Source organism: Manis javanica, chromosome 2 (genome assembly GCF_040802235.1).
Source record: "Manis javanica isolate MJ-LG chromosome 2, MJ_LKY, whole genome shotgun sequence".
NCBI classification, from domain to species: Eukaryota; Metazoa; Chordata; class Mammalia; order Pholidota; family Manidae; genus Manis; species Manis javanica.
Genome location: NC_133157.1, coordinates 219215379 through 219233679, shown reverse-complemented (window position 1 = coordinate 219233679; position 18301 = coordinate 219215379). Strand labels below are relative to the sequence as shown.

The window sequence follows — 18301 nt, the reverse complement described above, 5'->3', positions numbered from 1 at the left end:
GAAAATAAGTCAAGAGACAGAGGCACTGAACAACACATTAGACAGATAGACCTAACACACATGTACAGAAAATTTCATCCAAAAGCAACAGGATACGCATTCTTCTCAAGTGCACAGGGAACATTTTCAAGAATAGTTCATATACTAGGCCACAAAAAGAGCCTCAGTAAATTCAAAAAGATTGAAATTGTCCCAATGAGCTTCTCAGATTACAAAGGTATGCAACTAGAAATAAATTACACAAAGAAAATGAAAAATCCCACAAACACATGGAGGCTTAATAACATGCTCCTAAATAATCAATGGATCAATAACCAAATAAAAACAGATATCAAGCAATATATGGAGAGAAATGACAACAATAATTCAACACTGAAAAATCTGTGGGACACAGCCAAGGCCGTGCTAAGAGGGAAATATATTGCAATACAGGCCTACCTCAGGAAAGAGGTGCAATCCCATATGAACACTCTAAACTCATAATTAATGAAACTAGAAAAGGAAGAACAAATGGGGTAGAAGAACAAAGTCAGTAGAAGGAGGGACATAAAGATTAAAGCAGAAATAAAATCGAGAAGAATTAAACAATAGAAAGAATCAATGAAAGCAAGAGCTGGTTCTGTGAGAAAATAAACAAAATAGATAAACCCCTAGCCAGACTTATCAAGAAAAAAAGAGAGTCTACACACATAAACACAATCAGAAATTAGAAAGGAAAAATCACTGCAGACACCACAGAAATACAAAGAATTATGAAAGAATATTACGAAAAATTATATGGTAACAAACTGGATAGCCTAGAAGAAAGGGACAAATTTCTACAAAAATATAACCTTCCAAGGCCGACCCAGGAAGAAACAGAAAATCTGAATAGACCAATTACCAGCAAGGAAATTGAATTGGTAATCAAAAAACTACCTAAGAACAAAACACCTGGACCAGATGGTTTCACCACTGAATTTTATCAAATATTTAGTAAAGACCTAATACCCATCCTCCTTACAGTTTTCCAAAGAGTAGAAGAAGAGGGAATACTTTCAAACTCATTCTGTGAGGACAGCACCACTCTAATACCAAAACCAGGCAAAGACACCATAAAAAAAGACAATTACAGACCAATATCCCTGATGAACATAGATACAAAAATACTCAACAAAATATTAGCAAACAGAATTCAAAAATACATCAAAAAGATCATCAGTAATGCTCAAGTGGGATTCATCCCAGGGATGCAAGGATGGTATACAATATTTGAAAATCCGTCATCATCATCTACCCTATCAACAAAAAGGAGGACAAAAACCACATGATTATCTCCATAGATGCTGAAAAAGCATTTGACAAAATTCAACATCCATTCATGATAAAAACTCTCAACAAAATGTGTATAGAGGGCAAGTACCTCAACATAATAAAGGCCATATATGATAAACCCACAGCCAACATTATACTTAACAGCGAGAAGCTGAAAGCTTTTCCTTTATGATCGGGAACAAGACAAGGATGCCAACTCTCCCCACTTTTATTCAGCATAGTTCTGGAGGTCCTAGCCACAGCAATCAGACAACACAAAGAAATAAAAGTCATCCAGATTGGTAAGGAAAAAGTCAAACTGTCCCTGTTTGCAGGTGACATGATATTGTATATAAAAAACCCTAAAGAATACCCTCCAAAACTACTAGATCTAATATCTGAATTCAGCAAAGTTGTGGGATACAAAATACACAGAAATCTGTTGCTTTCCTATACATTAACGATGAACTAGCAGAAAGAGAAATCAGGAAAACTATTCTGTTCACAACTGCATCAAAAAGAGTAAAATACCTAGGAATAAACCTAAGCAAGGAAGTGAAAGACCTATGCTCTGAAAACTACAAGACACTCATGAGAGATGTTAAAGAAGATACTAATATATGGAAACACATCCCGTGCTCATGGATAGGAAGAATTAATATCGTCAAAATGGCCATCCTGCCCAAAGCAATCTACAGATACAATGCAATTCCTTTCAAAATACCAACAGCATTCTTCAATGAACTAGAGCAAATAGTTCTAAAATTCATATGGAACCACAAACGACCCCAAATAAAGCAATCCTGAGAAGAAAGGATAAACCCCTACCCAGACATATCAAGAAAAGAAGAGAGTCTGCACACATAAACAGAATCAGAAATGAGAAAGGAAAAATCACTGCAGAAACCACAGAAATACTTTACGCTAGGTGGGCATTACGCTCCCTGACTTCAAGCTCTACTACAAAGCCACAGTAATCAAGACAATTTGGTACTGGCGCAAGAACAGACCCATAGACCAATGGTACAAACTAGAGAGCCCAGATATATACCCACATATATATGGTCAATTAATACATGATAAAAGAGCCATAGACATGCAATGGGGAAATGACAGCCTCTTCAACAGCTGGTGTTGGCAAAACTGGACAGCTACATGTAAGAGAATGAAACTGGATTATTGTCTAACCCCATACACAAAAGTAAACTCACAATGGATCAAAGACCTGAATCTAAGTCATGAAACCATAAAACTCTTAGAAAAAAACATAGGCAAAAATCTAGTGGACATTAATAAGAGCAACTTCTTCATGAACATATCTCCCTGGGCAAGGAAAACAAAAGCAATAATGAAGAAGTGGCATTATATCAAGCTAAAAAGCTTCTGTACAGCAAAGGACACCATCAGTAGAACAAAAAGACATGCTACAGTATGGGAGAATATATTCATCAATGACATGCACCTCAACCAATAAAAAACAAATAAGCCAATTAAAACATGGGCCGAGGATCTGAACAGACACTTCTCCAAAGAAGAATTTCAGATGGCCAACAGGCACATGAAAAGATGCTCCACATCCCTAATCATCAGATAAATCCAAATTAAAACCACAATGAAATATCATCTTACACCAGTCAGGATGGCTAATATCCAAAAGACAAACAACAAATATTGGCGAGGATGTGGAGAAAGGGGAACCTTCCTACACTGCTGGTGGGAATGTAAAAGAGTTCAACCATTGTGGAAAGCAGTATGGAGGTTCCTCAAAAAACTAAAAATAGAAATACCATTTGACCCAGGAATTCCACTCCGAGGCATTTAACCTAAGAGTGCAGGAGCCCAGTATGAAAAAGACATACACACCCCTATGTTTATGGCAGCACTATTTGCAGTAGCCAAGAAATGGAAGCAACCTAAGTGTCCATCAGTAGATGAATGGATAAAGAAGCTGTGGTACATATACACAATGGAATATTATTCAGCCATAAGAAGAAAACAAATCCTACCATTTGAAACAACATGGATGGAGCTAGAGGGTCTTATGCTCAGTGAAACAAGCCAGGCGGAGAAAGACAAGTATCAAATGATTTCACTCATCTGTGGAGTATAAGAACAAAGCATAAACTGAAGGAACGAAACAGCAGCAGACTCACAGAACCCCAAGAATGGACTAACAGTTACCAAAGGGAAAGGCATTGGGGAGGATGGGAAGAGAGGGATAAGGGGGAAAAGGGGGTATCACGATTAGTCCATATAATGTAGGTGGGGGGACGCAAAAAAGGCATTATAACACAGAGAAGACAAGTAGTGATTCTATAGCATCTTACTACACTGATGGACAGTGACTAATGGGGTATGTAGTAAGGCCTTGATATTAGGGGGAGTCTAGTAACCATAATGTTGTTCATGTAATTGTACATTAATGATAGCAAAATTAAAATGAATCATAAAGGAAAAAGGTTGATGCATTTGTATATTGAATTCAGAAGCTTAAGTATGACAAAGGACACTAAATATGGAAAGGCAAGCCTCAGGGTTGGAGTGTACTTGCAAAGTACCTACCAATAACTGACAAAGGAAGTGTCCAGATTATGTAAAGCATTTATTAAGGAAAAAAAACATGTGAAAGGGGACCAAAGGTTCAATTAGCAGAAAAATCTGTTTTAGGTCTCTTAGTTAAGGAAAATGCAAATCAGTACAACTAGATGCCCTATCATACGCAATCACCTAATATCAATGATTGGCAAAGATCTTGAGAAAACAAACCTACACTTGTTTCAGCTCTTTAGTAAAGTTGAAATTACATTTTGCTTATAACAACAATTTCACAAGTCTTTTTACAAAAAGTTCTGCATCATGCTTAGGTTTAGAAACTGTTGAACATTTGAAGCTTGTTATAGACACTTGTAACAGGGAGACAGAAGATGGAATTATTTTTCCAAAAACGTCTCATGTTTCCAAAAACATATCTCATTTTGATGTTGTGCGTTGATGTTTGTGTGTGATAAGACTTGGTTCTATGGGGCAGAAAGTTGCGTAGATTTGAAGGTGGCATAGCCAAAGGGTTAATGTTGGATCTCTAGCCAAACCTCTGGCTTCACATCCAAGCTCTGCACCTAGCGGATGGGCACCTTCTAACTTGTAGGAGCCTGGGGTTCCTCACTGTAAGAAGGGAATAATAGTACTTTCCTCCTAGTACAGTTGTGACCATTCACTCAGGTCATTCAAGGTGTTTGGTATAACTCAGAGTTGGGCACACATCAAGTGCTCACTGTGTTGTATCATCCTTATAGATATTATTAATATTATTAATAGAAACTAGTACAAGGAACTGGCCCCAGAGTACAACTGTAGACCAAGGGCAAGGACAGCCATTTTTTGGAAAAAATTGTTTTTCCTAAAGGTGGAAAATCATATTGATGTTTTTATTGTAAAACAAAGTAATAGCTCTAGATAGTAGAAAGTCCAGTATTTGTTTTAAATTCAGGTACATTTGAAGATACTAACAATAAGTACAGTTTATGAACTACCACTGTCTCCTACTTGGTCATATTTTGACTCCACAATTATCTGACTTCTTTCATAACCTTGACTTTCATTCACACAAAGGTTACAGGTCAGATTCGGAGCAAATATGTGTAATAAAATAATTTGACAGTGTTCCTTTCTTTTTACGTTTAATAGCCAGAAAAAGAGCGATTTGTTGCTTGTGATACATATGGTACTCTTATATTTCTTGAGACCTAACAGGTTAGATACCTGTTAGTATCTAACACAGGTTATATATTTCATTAACTGGATCCTAAATTCAGTTTCCTTATTAAGAAAGACAGATTTTATATAGTCCTGCATCTAAATAAATAATTTTAAGCACTAATGGTTCACATCAATTGATTTAAAAAGTCAGATATTTATAATTTCATACTTTACTTCTGAAGGAAGACACCTTTGTGATTGTTTCTACAATATATTATATATGTACAATAATATGTGTACAGGGATGTTTCTTACAGCAATACTTAATAACAGGAAAAAAGTAATTTTCATAGGAAAAAAGTAATTTACATGACTCTAACACTAGAGTCCCCAGTCAAATCCAGTCCATGGCCTGTGAATTAAGAATGGTTTTGACACATGTGCAGTGAAGGATTGACTTAGCAGATCTGGCTTATTCAAATCCTGCACATTCTGAAGATAAGTCTGGCCCTTGACCAGCTCTTGGGAGATAACCTCTAAACCCTTGGAAATATCTTGCCTCATATGAGTGCCTTTGTTTACTTGGGGCCTTGAGTCACACCAGATAGCTTATGCTAAGAACTTGTGGTGGGGCCTTCTACCACATGGTATCAATTTGATCTTGGGAGGAGTTGGAAACTGAATGTCAGCCATGGGAGAGCTCCCTGCCTATGAGAGTGACCCCCAATAAAAGCCATGGACAGGAAGCTTCAGGTGAGTTTCCCTGATTATTCCATACTTGTCTCACATCGTATCTGGAAGAATTAAATTTTGTCCATGCAACTTCTCTCAGGACAGCTGAAAACTTGCATCTGATCTCCTGGGCCCTTTCCTAAGTGCCTTTTCTGTTGGCTGATTTTAAACTATCTTTTTGCTATAAGAAATTGTACCTGTTAGCAGAACCACTGTTCTGAATTCTATGAGTCCTTGAAACTCATAGAGGATGGTCCTGGGTACCCTAACACTTCTTTAAAGGATTATTACACTACAGAGACCATATGTGTTGTATGAGGCCTAAAGTATCTGCTGTCTGGTCATTTGTAGAAAACTTTTGCCAACTTGTGCAGAAATTCAGCAAATGACCTATATTACTTTCATACATTGAAATCATAACAGTTAAAATGGATGAATATTGATGTAAGTAAATCTCAAGCTGTTCTAAGTGTAAAAAAGTAACAGAAGGGCAATACAGTATGATACTATTTATATAACTGGAGCTATTGTTATGAGTAAATGTATATGCAAAAACATTAAAAATCCCATAGGGAGGCTATCCACAAAATTCAGGATATTGCTGACCTCTGGGGAAAGAAATGGAAGGTAAGACTCATTTGTCACACTTTCATTCTTAAAAAGAGATTCAGGGGGAAAAATCAGACCTCATAAAATAAAAGGAGGTTTTTCTTTACTAGTATTTTTCATTTACCTAAAATAGCTTAGAATTACAGAATGATTGTGCTAAAGAACTCAGCTGCTTCAAACAAACTCCTCATGTTCTAAATTAAGAAATAGGCCTTGGTAGGTGAATTGCCCAAGGTCATGCTGAATTCTTGATTATTTTAAGAGGCCGGCCAATTCTATAGGAATATGTTAGTGCTGATAGGTTTCCTTTGAACTGTAGAAACTTGAAAGTGGATTCTTTAAACATAAAGTCATAAAGGCTATGCTGTACATTTCAGAGACATCAAGTTCTCTTTGAATTTTGTGGATCTATAAATTGAAGAATATTGAGAGATTAAGTGAATAAGAAAGAAACTTTCTGAGAGTTCAAACAACTAGCTCTTTTACAAATAGTAAAGCATTGCCTTCTCAGAGATTAATTTCTTTTATGCTGGGAGTCACTAAATCCATTGTCGGTTTACAGTGGAGGCAATACACTTAATTTGTACTTTCTTTTAATAAATATTTTTGCTCTTTATAGCATAGAAGTCATGCCAAGTTTAGTGTCCATTGGTATCTAGAGGATTTTAAAGGTATTAAAATTTAAGTACTATGAGGATCTTAAGTAATCAAATAAAGTGGTTTTTAAAATGCTTTGGAAACTTTAAATGAGGGTTAAAGTGGTACTATTAATATTAACCACACTAAGCTCAGATTTCTAGTGTATAAAATTTAATGGCACCATCCCCACCTATATTCTGGGAATTACTGGGAGAATCAAATTAGATAAACATCGAAAATGAAGAAGAAACTCTTTATAAATGTCACAGTACTAAGTAAGTGAATCTTATAAAAAGTATTACTATCACCCTGAATATGATGGCACACGTGTGCTAATTTTAACTGTGGAGGTAAAACACTCTCTTTGGTTGCCTGAAACCAGAGGTGAGCTGTGTCAGCTATAAATAAGGAAAAATAACTAGCATTCATGTAGCTTTTTCTTTATAGCCCAAACCAGGTTATATGAGACATGAGAGAAAAATGAGACATAGTTTTTGCCCTTTTATTCAAGTCAACATTTATTGAGCACCTACTATGTGTTAGGTGGAGGGATGCTAAGTACTTAATGTCCTCACACTTGGCTGATAATGTATTGTCATTTCTCCTGTGGCTCGTTCTCTGAGATTCAGAAAAGTTAATTAAACCTAATAGGTCCAGAGCTAGCTCTTGAACATTATTTCTGGCTTCAAAACATGATTTACAGAACAACAATACAAGAAAGCTAGGATCTGAGCATTAAATAGTCTGGTAAGGAGTAGTATCGGAAATGAGTGAAAGAGGGCACTAATATGGGCTGACATGGTTATGAGGGAGGCCCTGAAAGATAGCTAGAATTTGGTAGGTGAAGGGGGACCATTCTTAGAAGAGGAAGTGATAGTTATGGTTACCATTTCCTGGGTTCCCACCTTTTTGAATCAAACTGTGTTTTGGAGATGAGAACGCTCACACTGGCTGTGCTGCCTTTGGTGATCATTTGGTCTTAGGACAAGAAATAGAGGTGGGTGAATGGGGGCAGTTACTGAGACAGCATGGAAAATTGAGAAAGAAACCTGGAGATGATGGAAAATTCTACTTGTTTCCAGAACTCCAGAGCAAGGCCCAACCCCAAGTTCAGGATAAAGGCCTACGATGTACTATCCATAATTTTGTAAACACACTCAGAGAACTACTAAACAGGTATTAAGGTGGGTTAGACAGGATTGGGAGTTTTGAAACTCGGGTTGGATTCTGTCTTGTCTCTTAACACAATTCACTAAGCATATGCATTTAAATGGATGTATTGGGCCTCAGTCACCATGTATGTCCAACCTTTTGGGTTGTGGGTGTAATTGATGTAAAAATACTCCATGAAAGGCAGAGATTAGTGTAAATGACAAATTTCATTTTCAAGCAGCTCTGGCATCATTACTACTGCAAAGGTTATTATAATAGGGACTTCATCACAGTATGTGCTCTCATATGGTTTGAAAGCTTTTTCCCCTTAATTTTAATGGGTTATAAAATGGGTATTTATATACATTTTCATTTCTATTGGCAATGATTTTTAAAGAGAACTAAATCATGTCCTTGCAGCCAGACTTTCCAAATAAAGTGCCAACTGGAGCCAAGGAAAACCGCTATTTGGATATAAGGTTTTGTGAGTGTTGTAACTGTTCAGTTTTCATATTTTTAATAACAAAAGTACAGATGTTATATGCCCCCTACCTGTACCTTCTCACCTGGATACCAGTCCGGAGGGCATGGGAGCCACCAAGTCCATTCCGGGACTGCCAGTGCACCCACGTGTGCACTCCTGGGCAACCGGGTTCTGCGGCATTGTAATCCATAGGCCACCAGCCAATTTTGCCAGATTTAGTTTCTTGTAGTTAATGTTGTTAAAACAGTGGACACATTTTTCGCTATCTAAACTCACTCTTGTTGATACTCACTGTTCTGTGCGGAATGAGCAAAAACAATCGTGTGATTTGACAATTTGACAAAACAAAATAAGTGATCCACCACCACTCAGTCTGTGGTTAAGGCTCAAATTCCTTGACTTAGTAGACAGTTAATCTGGACAAGTAGTTTTCAAGTATTTGTTCCTTCAATAACCTATTCTTTAGAAAGAAGTCTTTGACCAAAGCCCAGTGTGGAAGGCCCACATGAGCCCACCTCTAAGCTACTGCGTCAGATTTCCTTGAGGCCACTAATGTAAGCCCACCTTCCTTCCTCTTTCTCCTCTTTGGCCACTAAGCATGACAAACACTCCACTCTAGCCCTTCCTAACCATGTTTGGTTCTCCAGAGTGCTTCTGTTTTGCAATCCTGTGCCTTTGCATACGCTGTTCTTCCACGGGGAGTGCTCCTCCGTCCTCCTCACCCTTTATTCCAACGACATTTAATCATCCCAGATATTATCTTTTCCTAGAAATCTTCTCTGATACCCTTGTCTGGGCTTCCAGACCATTCATTTAATTCCTCTGTCCTACAGGTTACTACACTATAATAGTTAATTTATTTGTCCAACCTTCCCATGCTGCATTTATGTTCTTTCTGAGGGCAGGAATACATTATTTAATATTCTACCTCCAGTGTTAGGCATGTGATTAGTAATAAAAATAATGTTTTCTGGGTGGGTGGACAGACAGAAGAATGGATAGACAGGAAAGGGAATTTGCCAACGGACCAAGTGAATGAAGTGTCCCAATACCTTAAACCAAGAAGAGTAGAAGGAACTGACGAAGAGGAGAATTCTCATACAGCCACTGGCTTGGAATTTGCCTGCAGGTTCAGCATGGACCTGACACCACTTCCCAGAATACAGCCATCAGTAGGTCAGCCCTAGGGAATAGTCTAGCATGAGTCATAGGCCTTCTCCCCCATATCTGGTGCTGTATGTATTTATAGCTAATGCTGGTGGTTTTTCACTTGTTAAACAGCAAAAGAAAAATGGTTGAATGGAGGCCAAACAAAAGACTAATGGAAATGGTTTTAATAATTAATTTTTAAAAGGGTTACGAATGACAGTTCAGCTGGGAAGCTATAGAAACATTTAAGATGAAATTTCATCTAAAGGATGCTGCTCATTGGATTGTTGTTCTGGGGTTAAATGGGGGTAATTTAAAAGCTGGCAGGAATAAGGCCAGTGATACTTTGTTTTGCTTGCCTTTTTTTTTTTTCCTTTTAAACAGCACGCCGTAACCTTGAAAGGAAAAGTGTCTTCCATTTGAGTGCTACAGGGTGGTGAGAGTCGGTAGAACATGGAATGGGATGAATTGGAAGCTGTGTTACTTACTATGGATTATTTTATTATAAAAGTTTTCAAAATCACTCTTAGATAATATGTAAGCTTCCTTTTCCTTATAACTTAATTGGCACATTACTTCTCCCAAATAATTATCACAGAGCAAAAAGTTCTGTGGAGGTTTTCTACTTGTTTTTCTTTTCCATATGTAATCCCAGTGATGGGTCTCAATGAACTCTCAGCAAATCGTTAACAAAATTAAATTCACAGATGCAGCAATCCCCCTATATGAAAGAATAGAACTCAAATTTATTGAGCATCTCGCATGTACAAAACGCTGTTAGGCACTTTTTCAAGAGGCTTCCAAGCCAATCTTCTAATTACCCTAAAAGGCTATCCCCATTTTATGGGTAAAGATGGTCTTGAGGGTTAGGCGATTTTCCCACCCACACAGCATGTGGCTTGGATAAGGATGGGATCAGGTCCACCCATCTGACTTAAGTCTCTGTTTTCCACTTTTTTACTGTGTTCCAGTGACCATGCTGTAAGAAACCTTGTTGTCAGAAGTAAATATGTTACAGGAAGCAAAGAGGAGTGCCCTAAGATGTTCATATCCTCCAGGCTGACTCTCATCCTTTATCCTTGGGAAATGAAGAAGCCTTCGTCCAAGCTTCCCCTGCTCTGTGCTATTCAGGGCACAGATTGATGTACAAAAATATGATAATATATACTTGAATAGTAACTTCAGAGTTTACAAAGAGTTTGCAACATTTTATTTCATCCTCCTTTTACCACAGAGAAAATTAAAATCCAATAGATTTATGACTTACCCAAAATCACATAGCTAATTAATAGCAGAGGAATTTTAACTGAGTCCCAAATTCCTAATTCCAGATAACTCTTTCCACTACATCTTCAAGTAAGAACATGTGTGATTTTTCTCTACAGAGGAAGAGGACTTCACTGTCCACATCTCCATCTGTGTCTTCTCTTAAGAAACACTTATCCATCCAAAGGCATGAAATTTATTAGTCACAAGCCTCTCCATACCCTTCTGTAATTATCTGGATGTGCAGATACCGCTCTCCATCAGAAAACATCAAAACATTCCACAAATGGGTGTAGAAAACACATGCAAATGGTTAAACTGTCATTACTTATACCAAATGATATGAGGGTAGTCCTCAGCACAGCAGAGAGAGGGGGCTTAGAGTGCCCCCCATGGAAGGAGAGAGTCCAGCCCACTTTCCTCCCTGTGACTCTTACACAACTACTACAACAAACCCGCCAGCTAAGCAGGGCCAGCCCTTTTCCAGAAAATGTCAAAACAGGATGGGGAACTGTAATGGCTGTGTTGTCTCTTCTCATTTTACTTAAAGAAAATGCAGCTGGAAGAGGAAGGATGGCCTTGAAATGATTTGCCCAAAATGAACAAGGAAAATGGCAGAGTGGGAATAACGGGGTGTGAATCACAGCTGGTATTAGAGCAGTCTGCTTCTGTAAGCATTGTTTCCCTTATTATAATGAATATTGTAATACCACACAACGTTGTCAAGCATATTGAGTCAGATGATATGTGGACAGAAGAACTTGTGTTTGTATGTAAGAAGACTTGGAGGTAGTGATTTGAAAAAGAGCCATAAACAGCTTTTTCTGTAGGAGCATAAGTAATCTGTGAACAGCAAAGAAAGGGTGTTGGTTTAAAGATCCTCAGCATTGCCGTTTTGATTGGAAAATGCTCTCTAACCATAATGCTGTATTCAGGTTACAGGTTTTGCTATTCCACTGTGATGATAAAGGTGGCAAACCCAGATGAGTCTAAAATCTAGCACCTCCTTTGTTCCAAGCAGTTGATCCTTTCACCTCACTTTCTTTTGTTGCCCTCAATTCTGAACACACATACGTTGATGTATAGTTATTATACCTTTATTAACATAGACAATGATTCTTATTCTATCAGATAATTTTAACCATTATGTGCGCCAGGAGAAAATAATAATAAATAGGGATTTTCTCTTTCTGGTAATGGAAGACTCAATGATTTGGGCCAGTTTTCTCACAGAATTCAACCTGAATCAAAATAACTTTTAAAATAAAAAAAGAACTAATAAGATAGATAGTGAGGAATTGCCAACTGAGATCTGGGAAAAGGTATATAAATAGAGTGGTAAGCCCAGCATTCACAACCACTTTCATCACGGGAGTATTTGCCATGCTAAAGAGGAAACTGAAAGAAAGTCACAGCTTTCATGGCATTTTGGGACCACAGGTACAAAGTCAGTGTTCAGGAGTTACCAAGGTGGGTGGATACCTTGTACATTCCCCACTTTGGTCTGGGACCCAAAAGATTAATGACCTGGAGTGAGAAAGAACCAAAAATAAACCAGTCATCTGTCTACTTAACCAGGCTTCATGTCAGAGGGGGGTCCAAGAACGCAAAAAATCTTGAACTTTGCAGGTGCTCCCAGGTGTCTACAAGAAGCAAACAAAAATCCTTTTACGCTTCCAATTATTTCTACAAATAAGTTTTCAATTATAATATACTGCAGACAATCAGAAATAACCAAGCCCTAAGTGACAAGACAGCATGAGTGAGAAATAAAAACAGACCCACAGGTACTTCATATCAAACACGGAAAAGCAAGTGACCTGCGTTCTAAGTAGAATTCTGGAATTCATTGGAAGGGTTTAGCAGCAGATTAAACACACATAAGGAGAGTTAGGGAATGAGAAGATAGCTTAGAAGAAATCATACAGAGTAAAGAAAAAAGATAGAAAGATGAGGGCGGGGAATAGTACGAATCTTCAGGAATACAGTGAGAAGATCTATATGTTTAACTGGAGTCACAGACAGGAGGAGAGAAGTTAGGGTGGAGGTAAATTTGTATTTTACCTGAGAATTTTCCAGAAATGGTGAAAGGCATTAGTCCATAGATTCAAGAGACCAAACATGTCAAGCAAGATAAACAAAAAAATTCACAATAGTGAAACTGTAGAAAGCTAAAGACAATGAGAAAATCTTAAAGGCAGATGAAAAGCATCAGAGAGCTTATTGCCTTTAAAAGAGTGAGAAATAGACTTCTCAATAGCAGTAAGAGAAGACAGAAGAAGACAGTGATGAAATGAACTAAATTACTTGCCCAACTAGAATTCAATGCTTAACAAAAATATCCTTCAAGAATGAGGGAGGAATACATTTTCAGAGCATAAAATTTATCACCAATAAGCCTTCACAAAGGAAATTCTAATGATAATCTTCAAGGTGATCAAAGGTTAGTGATGCAGAAATGAATGAGGAACAGAGAAAGTAATAAATATCTTGTGGGGTTAAAAGTAGAACTAAAATGCATGATAAAACTAGCATATGTGCCAGGAATTAGAGAAATTACTTTAAAATGTTCTAAAGTCCTTACATCATCTGAGAAGAGAGTAAAAGTAATAGCTGACGGTAGATGATAAGTCAAAAATGCATGTTTTACTTTGTGTGACTACTAAGAGGATAAAGACTGATATACTTTCAATTACTAGTGAGTCTAAAATGGAATGAAAAAGGCAAAAATCTAGAGGGTAGTAGGACATGAGCAAGACAAATAGGAAACACATTTAATAAGAGTGAATTTAAATCTGAATATATCATTAATATCAAATGTAAATGGAATAAATTCTCCAGTTAAAAGACAAGGATTGTGAGCCCAAATTTTTAAACAAATCCAATCATATGCTAATGACAAGAAACAGGTCTAAAACATGTGACTATCAATAGGTTGAAAGTAAAATAGTGGAATTAACTATATAATGGTATTATCACATAAAATAGAATTTAAGGCAGGAAAGTATTACTAAGAATAAAGAAGGTCACTTTATAATAATAAAAGTTCAAATCACCAGCAGGTTATGCTGTCTAGATTTATATCTAATAATATGACTTCAGAACACATGAACCAAAAATTGATAACATCTATAAGAAGAAGTGTATAAATGCACAGTCATAGAGATTTTATCTCAATAATATCCCATGGGCAACCTTTCCCACTAGATAGAAAACCATTCGCCAGTTCTGCCCTCAAGTTGCTGATTCTACATGACTCTTCAGAGTCGCAAGCCAAATAATGCCCCAATTCCTCTCACCAGTGATCTGCCCAGTAAAGTGCCCATGTTCCTTCCCTGTTTTACTCCTCACAGTCCCGTCTTTTTCCTTGTGATCACACCCCCAAATAAATTCTTGCAGGCAAGTATTTCTGTCAACCTTTCTATTTTGGGAACCCCGACTAAGATACTTGGTACCACAGCAGCCCTACAAACAGACTTTCCTGGTGGATTCTGGTACTGGACCAAACATATAGCAATAGGGGTCCCATTAATGTTGGTAAGTAGGGTGATATTAACCCCTGACATGCAGTAGCAATACAGTTACTGAGATTTTCACTAGTGGTGGAAGATGAAGCATTGTCTTATGTGCAAGTGGTAACAAAAAAATAGGTGGTGAATGTTAATTATAAGGAATGTAGAACTGGCCTTTCTGGTCTTTAGAAGTCTTGTAAAAGGGAAAGAAAATGACAGGCTCAGTTAGCAAACCATTAACCTCAAGGAATACTGTAAAAGTCAAAATGTTTCCACCGCAGCATAGAGCTAACCCCTCCCACAGCCGGAGGAAGGCTGCTGAAATTGAGGGTATGATTGTGAGTGCAGCAGTCACCAAGGAGAACACGTACAGGCTTGGCAGGTCTCTCATGGTAGTGTCAGGGCCCAGCTAAGGGAACATGGACCTTGGGACATGACGTAGGGATATTCAAATGGACAAACCTGAGAACCTTGAACCCCAGATTACTTTGAACACCAGAAGAAGCAGTGCCCTCCCTCTTCTAGAAGAGAGCAGTCTTCCTTGCCTGTGGACACTGCAGAAATACCACTGGAGGCAGGAGCCTCAGAGATTAATTTCATCCTAAGATATGTCTCTACTTCCCTTATTTCCTCCAGAACAATGGAGTCAGGTACGGCATAGTCCAAGCTGGACAATCCAAGTCCTCTGGAAGTACCATATACACCCAAAGAATTACAAGTTTGGTTAATAAGTGCTAATATGAACCAAGACACCTGATGTTGGAATGGATTTTAAGAAACAGCTGAGGAAATATGACCTGTTTGTATTTCAGTTTGTCCATTTGTCAAATCTGATTAACAGTGTCCATCCAACCTACTTTATATGGTTATTAAAGCAAATGAGGAAATTAATCTTTATAGTGAATTCTTTTAGGCACTGTATAGACACTTCACATAAATTAATTAGGATAAAATTGTATAAGTGTAAACACTCTTAGAAGTTGTAGTCTTGTTTAGAACACTTTTAAATAAGTTGTTTTAATAGTGTTCCCCAGGAGAAACTCAGTTCTAAGATTTGTGAAACCTTGATGAGTAAGTAGTAAAAAGGAAAGAAGGAAAGAAACCTGACATTTCAAGATTATAAACATACTAGAATGGCTTTAAGTAAATTGCTATTTCATTTGGGGAAGGGTGAACCACCTGAATCGTATGTTAAGGAAAGTATCTATTCTTTGATCTTGGGAAAAACAGGTCAGGAACCATGTTAAGGCTGAAACTCCTGATAAGTAGTTCAGTGTTCAGTGTTCAGTCCTGTGTGGATATGTCGTGGTGCGGTGGCTAAATGCATAGCCTAAGCAGCCAGACTGCCTGGGTTTGAAACCCAACCCGGGTGCTCAGCCCACAGAGTGATGCTGGACAGTTATGGAACATCTGTGTTTCAGTTCCCATGCTCTTGGTGGAATTGTGTGTATGCACAGTGTCTAAAGTAGAGGCTCCATGCATATATACATAGAGTAAGTGAAATGCCCTGATATCTGGGGGTATGCATGAAACATAATTGACCATGAGTTTAGTATGGTTGAAGCTTGGTAGTAGGTATGTAGAGATTTGTAGTGCTGTTTTCTCTACTTTATGTACATTTGAAACTTTCCTTATTAAAAATGCTTTAAAAAATGTTGCCCTGAGAAATCTAATAGTTTCATATTTATATGCCCTCATTTCACTTCGCCCTTGTACTTGATCGTTTAACAGTATGGGAGGTTGAATGCTGAAGTAATCATATAAAGAAATGTTTGCATTCATTTTCTTAAATACTGTATTTTGGTGTTTTTTTGTTGTTTCCTAGCCTTTACTCTAACCAATACATACGATGCAGAGAATTCAAGTCCAAGAGCGGAGAAGTTACTTCTTGCTCAAGGTCACACGGTAAGGAAGGGACAGAGTCAGAGCTTGAACCAGTGTCTTCCAGTACCTATTGCATTGTATTTCTTCCCTTGCTTAATTCATAAATAGTGTAATCTCTGCCAGAGTAATCTTATTCAAGCTAGATGTCTCCATACTCATTTCTTTGGCACAGGGCCCAAGTTACCATTTTCTTGGCCAAGGAGACCCAAAACTTTACTGAGGTTCACTTTAAACTATGAAATTCATTAATCCATGCCATGATAGGAGTGTTCCAGCATATGAACCTGTTGAAATCCCCCCCACCAAGATGATGGTATTAGGAAGCAGGGCGTTTGGGAGGTGATCAGGTCATGAAGGCAGGGCTCCCAAGAGTGGGATTGGCTTACAAAAGAGGCTCTAGAGAGCTTGCTTACCCCTCCACCATGTGAGGACACAGTGAGAAGTTGGTAGTCTACAACCTGGAAGAGGGCCTTCTCCAAGCCTGACCATTCTGGCATCTTGATCTTGGACTTTCCAGCCTCCAAAACAGAAATACATTTCTGGTGTTTATAAGGAGTCTGTGGTACCCAAAGTACCCAGTCTGGTACTTTGTAATAGCAACCTTAATGGACTAAGTCATTCCCATGCCTTTGAACATGCCTTTATTGTGGGGCCTGAATCAGAGTTCCATGTTTAAAATACATGTTTCTCCTGCTGGACTACTAGCTTCTCAAAGTCAAAGACATATTTTATTCATCCTTGTTTCCCGTTTGTCCTGTACATAATAGGGGCTATACAAATGTCTGTTGGTGACTAACTGAATGACTGAATGAGTCAGAAATAGATAACTTGATGAGAAGAAAATGTGGCTAAATTCCAAGTTGCTCACCAAAGAAAATTCAGGAAGTAACTTCTGGTAAACACACACCAAGGTTTGTGACACAGGCACAGATGGGGCCAAAACCAGTGTACAGGTAGCATTATCTATTAGCAAAAGTAAAACAGTAGCTGAAAGATCTTAGCTGGCAGGTCTAATGATTAGTTTATGTGGCCTCACACCAGCCCGGAAGTGGGGCTCATTTATTTCTCATACATGTGTGTGTCAGGCCCAAGCTCTCATGCAGGAGTCAATGATGCTCCGCTGCAAACATCTACAAGCAGATGTTTCTAAAAACTTGTGCCTGTCTTGATTTCACACTACCCAGGTGCTGGCAACCAATAGAGTTTTTTGAAACAAAGCATCTACGTGCGCTGATGTTGGTAAGGTAAGAGGAGACTTTTATAGTCTCAACGGTATAACTCACTTCTAGTGTTTGTTGAAGTACAAGGTCTAAGCCAGACCTGGCTCTGAATCCAGTTTCTGTTACTTGAAAGTTGTATGATTTTGGCAAGTTTCATAGCCTGTCTGAGCCTCGTTTTCCTCATCTATAAAGAAGAACTAATACCAGTCTTCAGTGAGCTGATAAATGTGTAACAATTGGCTCTTGGGGGAAAACAAAATGCCAAAACCCTAGTTTGAAGTGTTTGCAAATTTCCATGGTGTAATTATTTCCACCCTGGCCTAGTTCAAGCTTCCAACATGATGTCCCTGAATACAGAGTGGGAAAGAGATGCACAGTAGTAGTATATCATTATGTAGTGTTTCCACCATACATGTATGGTAGATGTCCATGACCTTTAGGGCCTGATTAGTGAAACATAGTGAAATAATGAGAAAGTGATGGGCTTCAAGTATCTATTAATTTTGTTTTTAATATACATATATATGTAATTTGGTTTTTAATAATGAATACTTGTAGAAACCAGCTCACCAATTCCTAAAAATCTAACAACTAGCCCTTATTAATTGTACATACCAGTTTCCTGTGCGCCCTGCCTAGCTCCAGCTCTTAACACTGTGATGAAT

The 18301-nt window shown here is 38.0% G+C and overlaps 1 protein-coding gene across 16 annotated transcripts in view; it reads left to right on the top strand.

Annotated features, from left to right (window-relative positions):
* LOC140848047 (uncharacterized) overlaps window positions 1–18301 on the top strand; it is a 91583-nt gene that overhangs the window by 46818 nt on the left and 26464 nt on the right. For 11 of the 16 annotated variants that reach the window (XM_073230188.1, XM_073230178.1, XM_073230185.1 and 8 more), the window contains exon 2: window positions 16358–16437. In XM_073230188.1, the coding sequence (XP_073086289.1) occupies window positions 16358–16437 (80 nt within the window). Of the gene's footprint in view, window positions 1–16357; window positions 16438–17600; window positions 17661–18301 lie in introns of all 16 variants that reach the window. The other 5 variants (XM_073230193.1, XM_073230190.1, XM_073230191.1 and 2 more) reach the window with 2 other exon arrangements.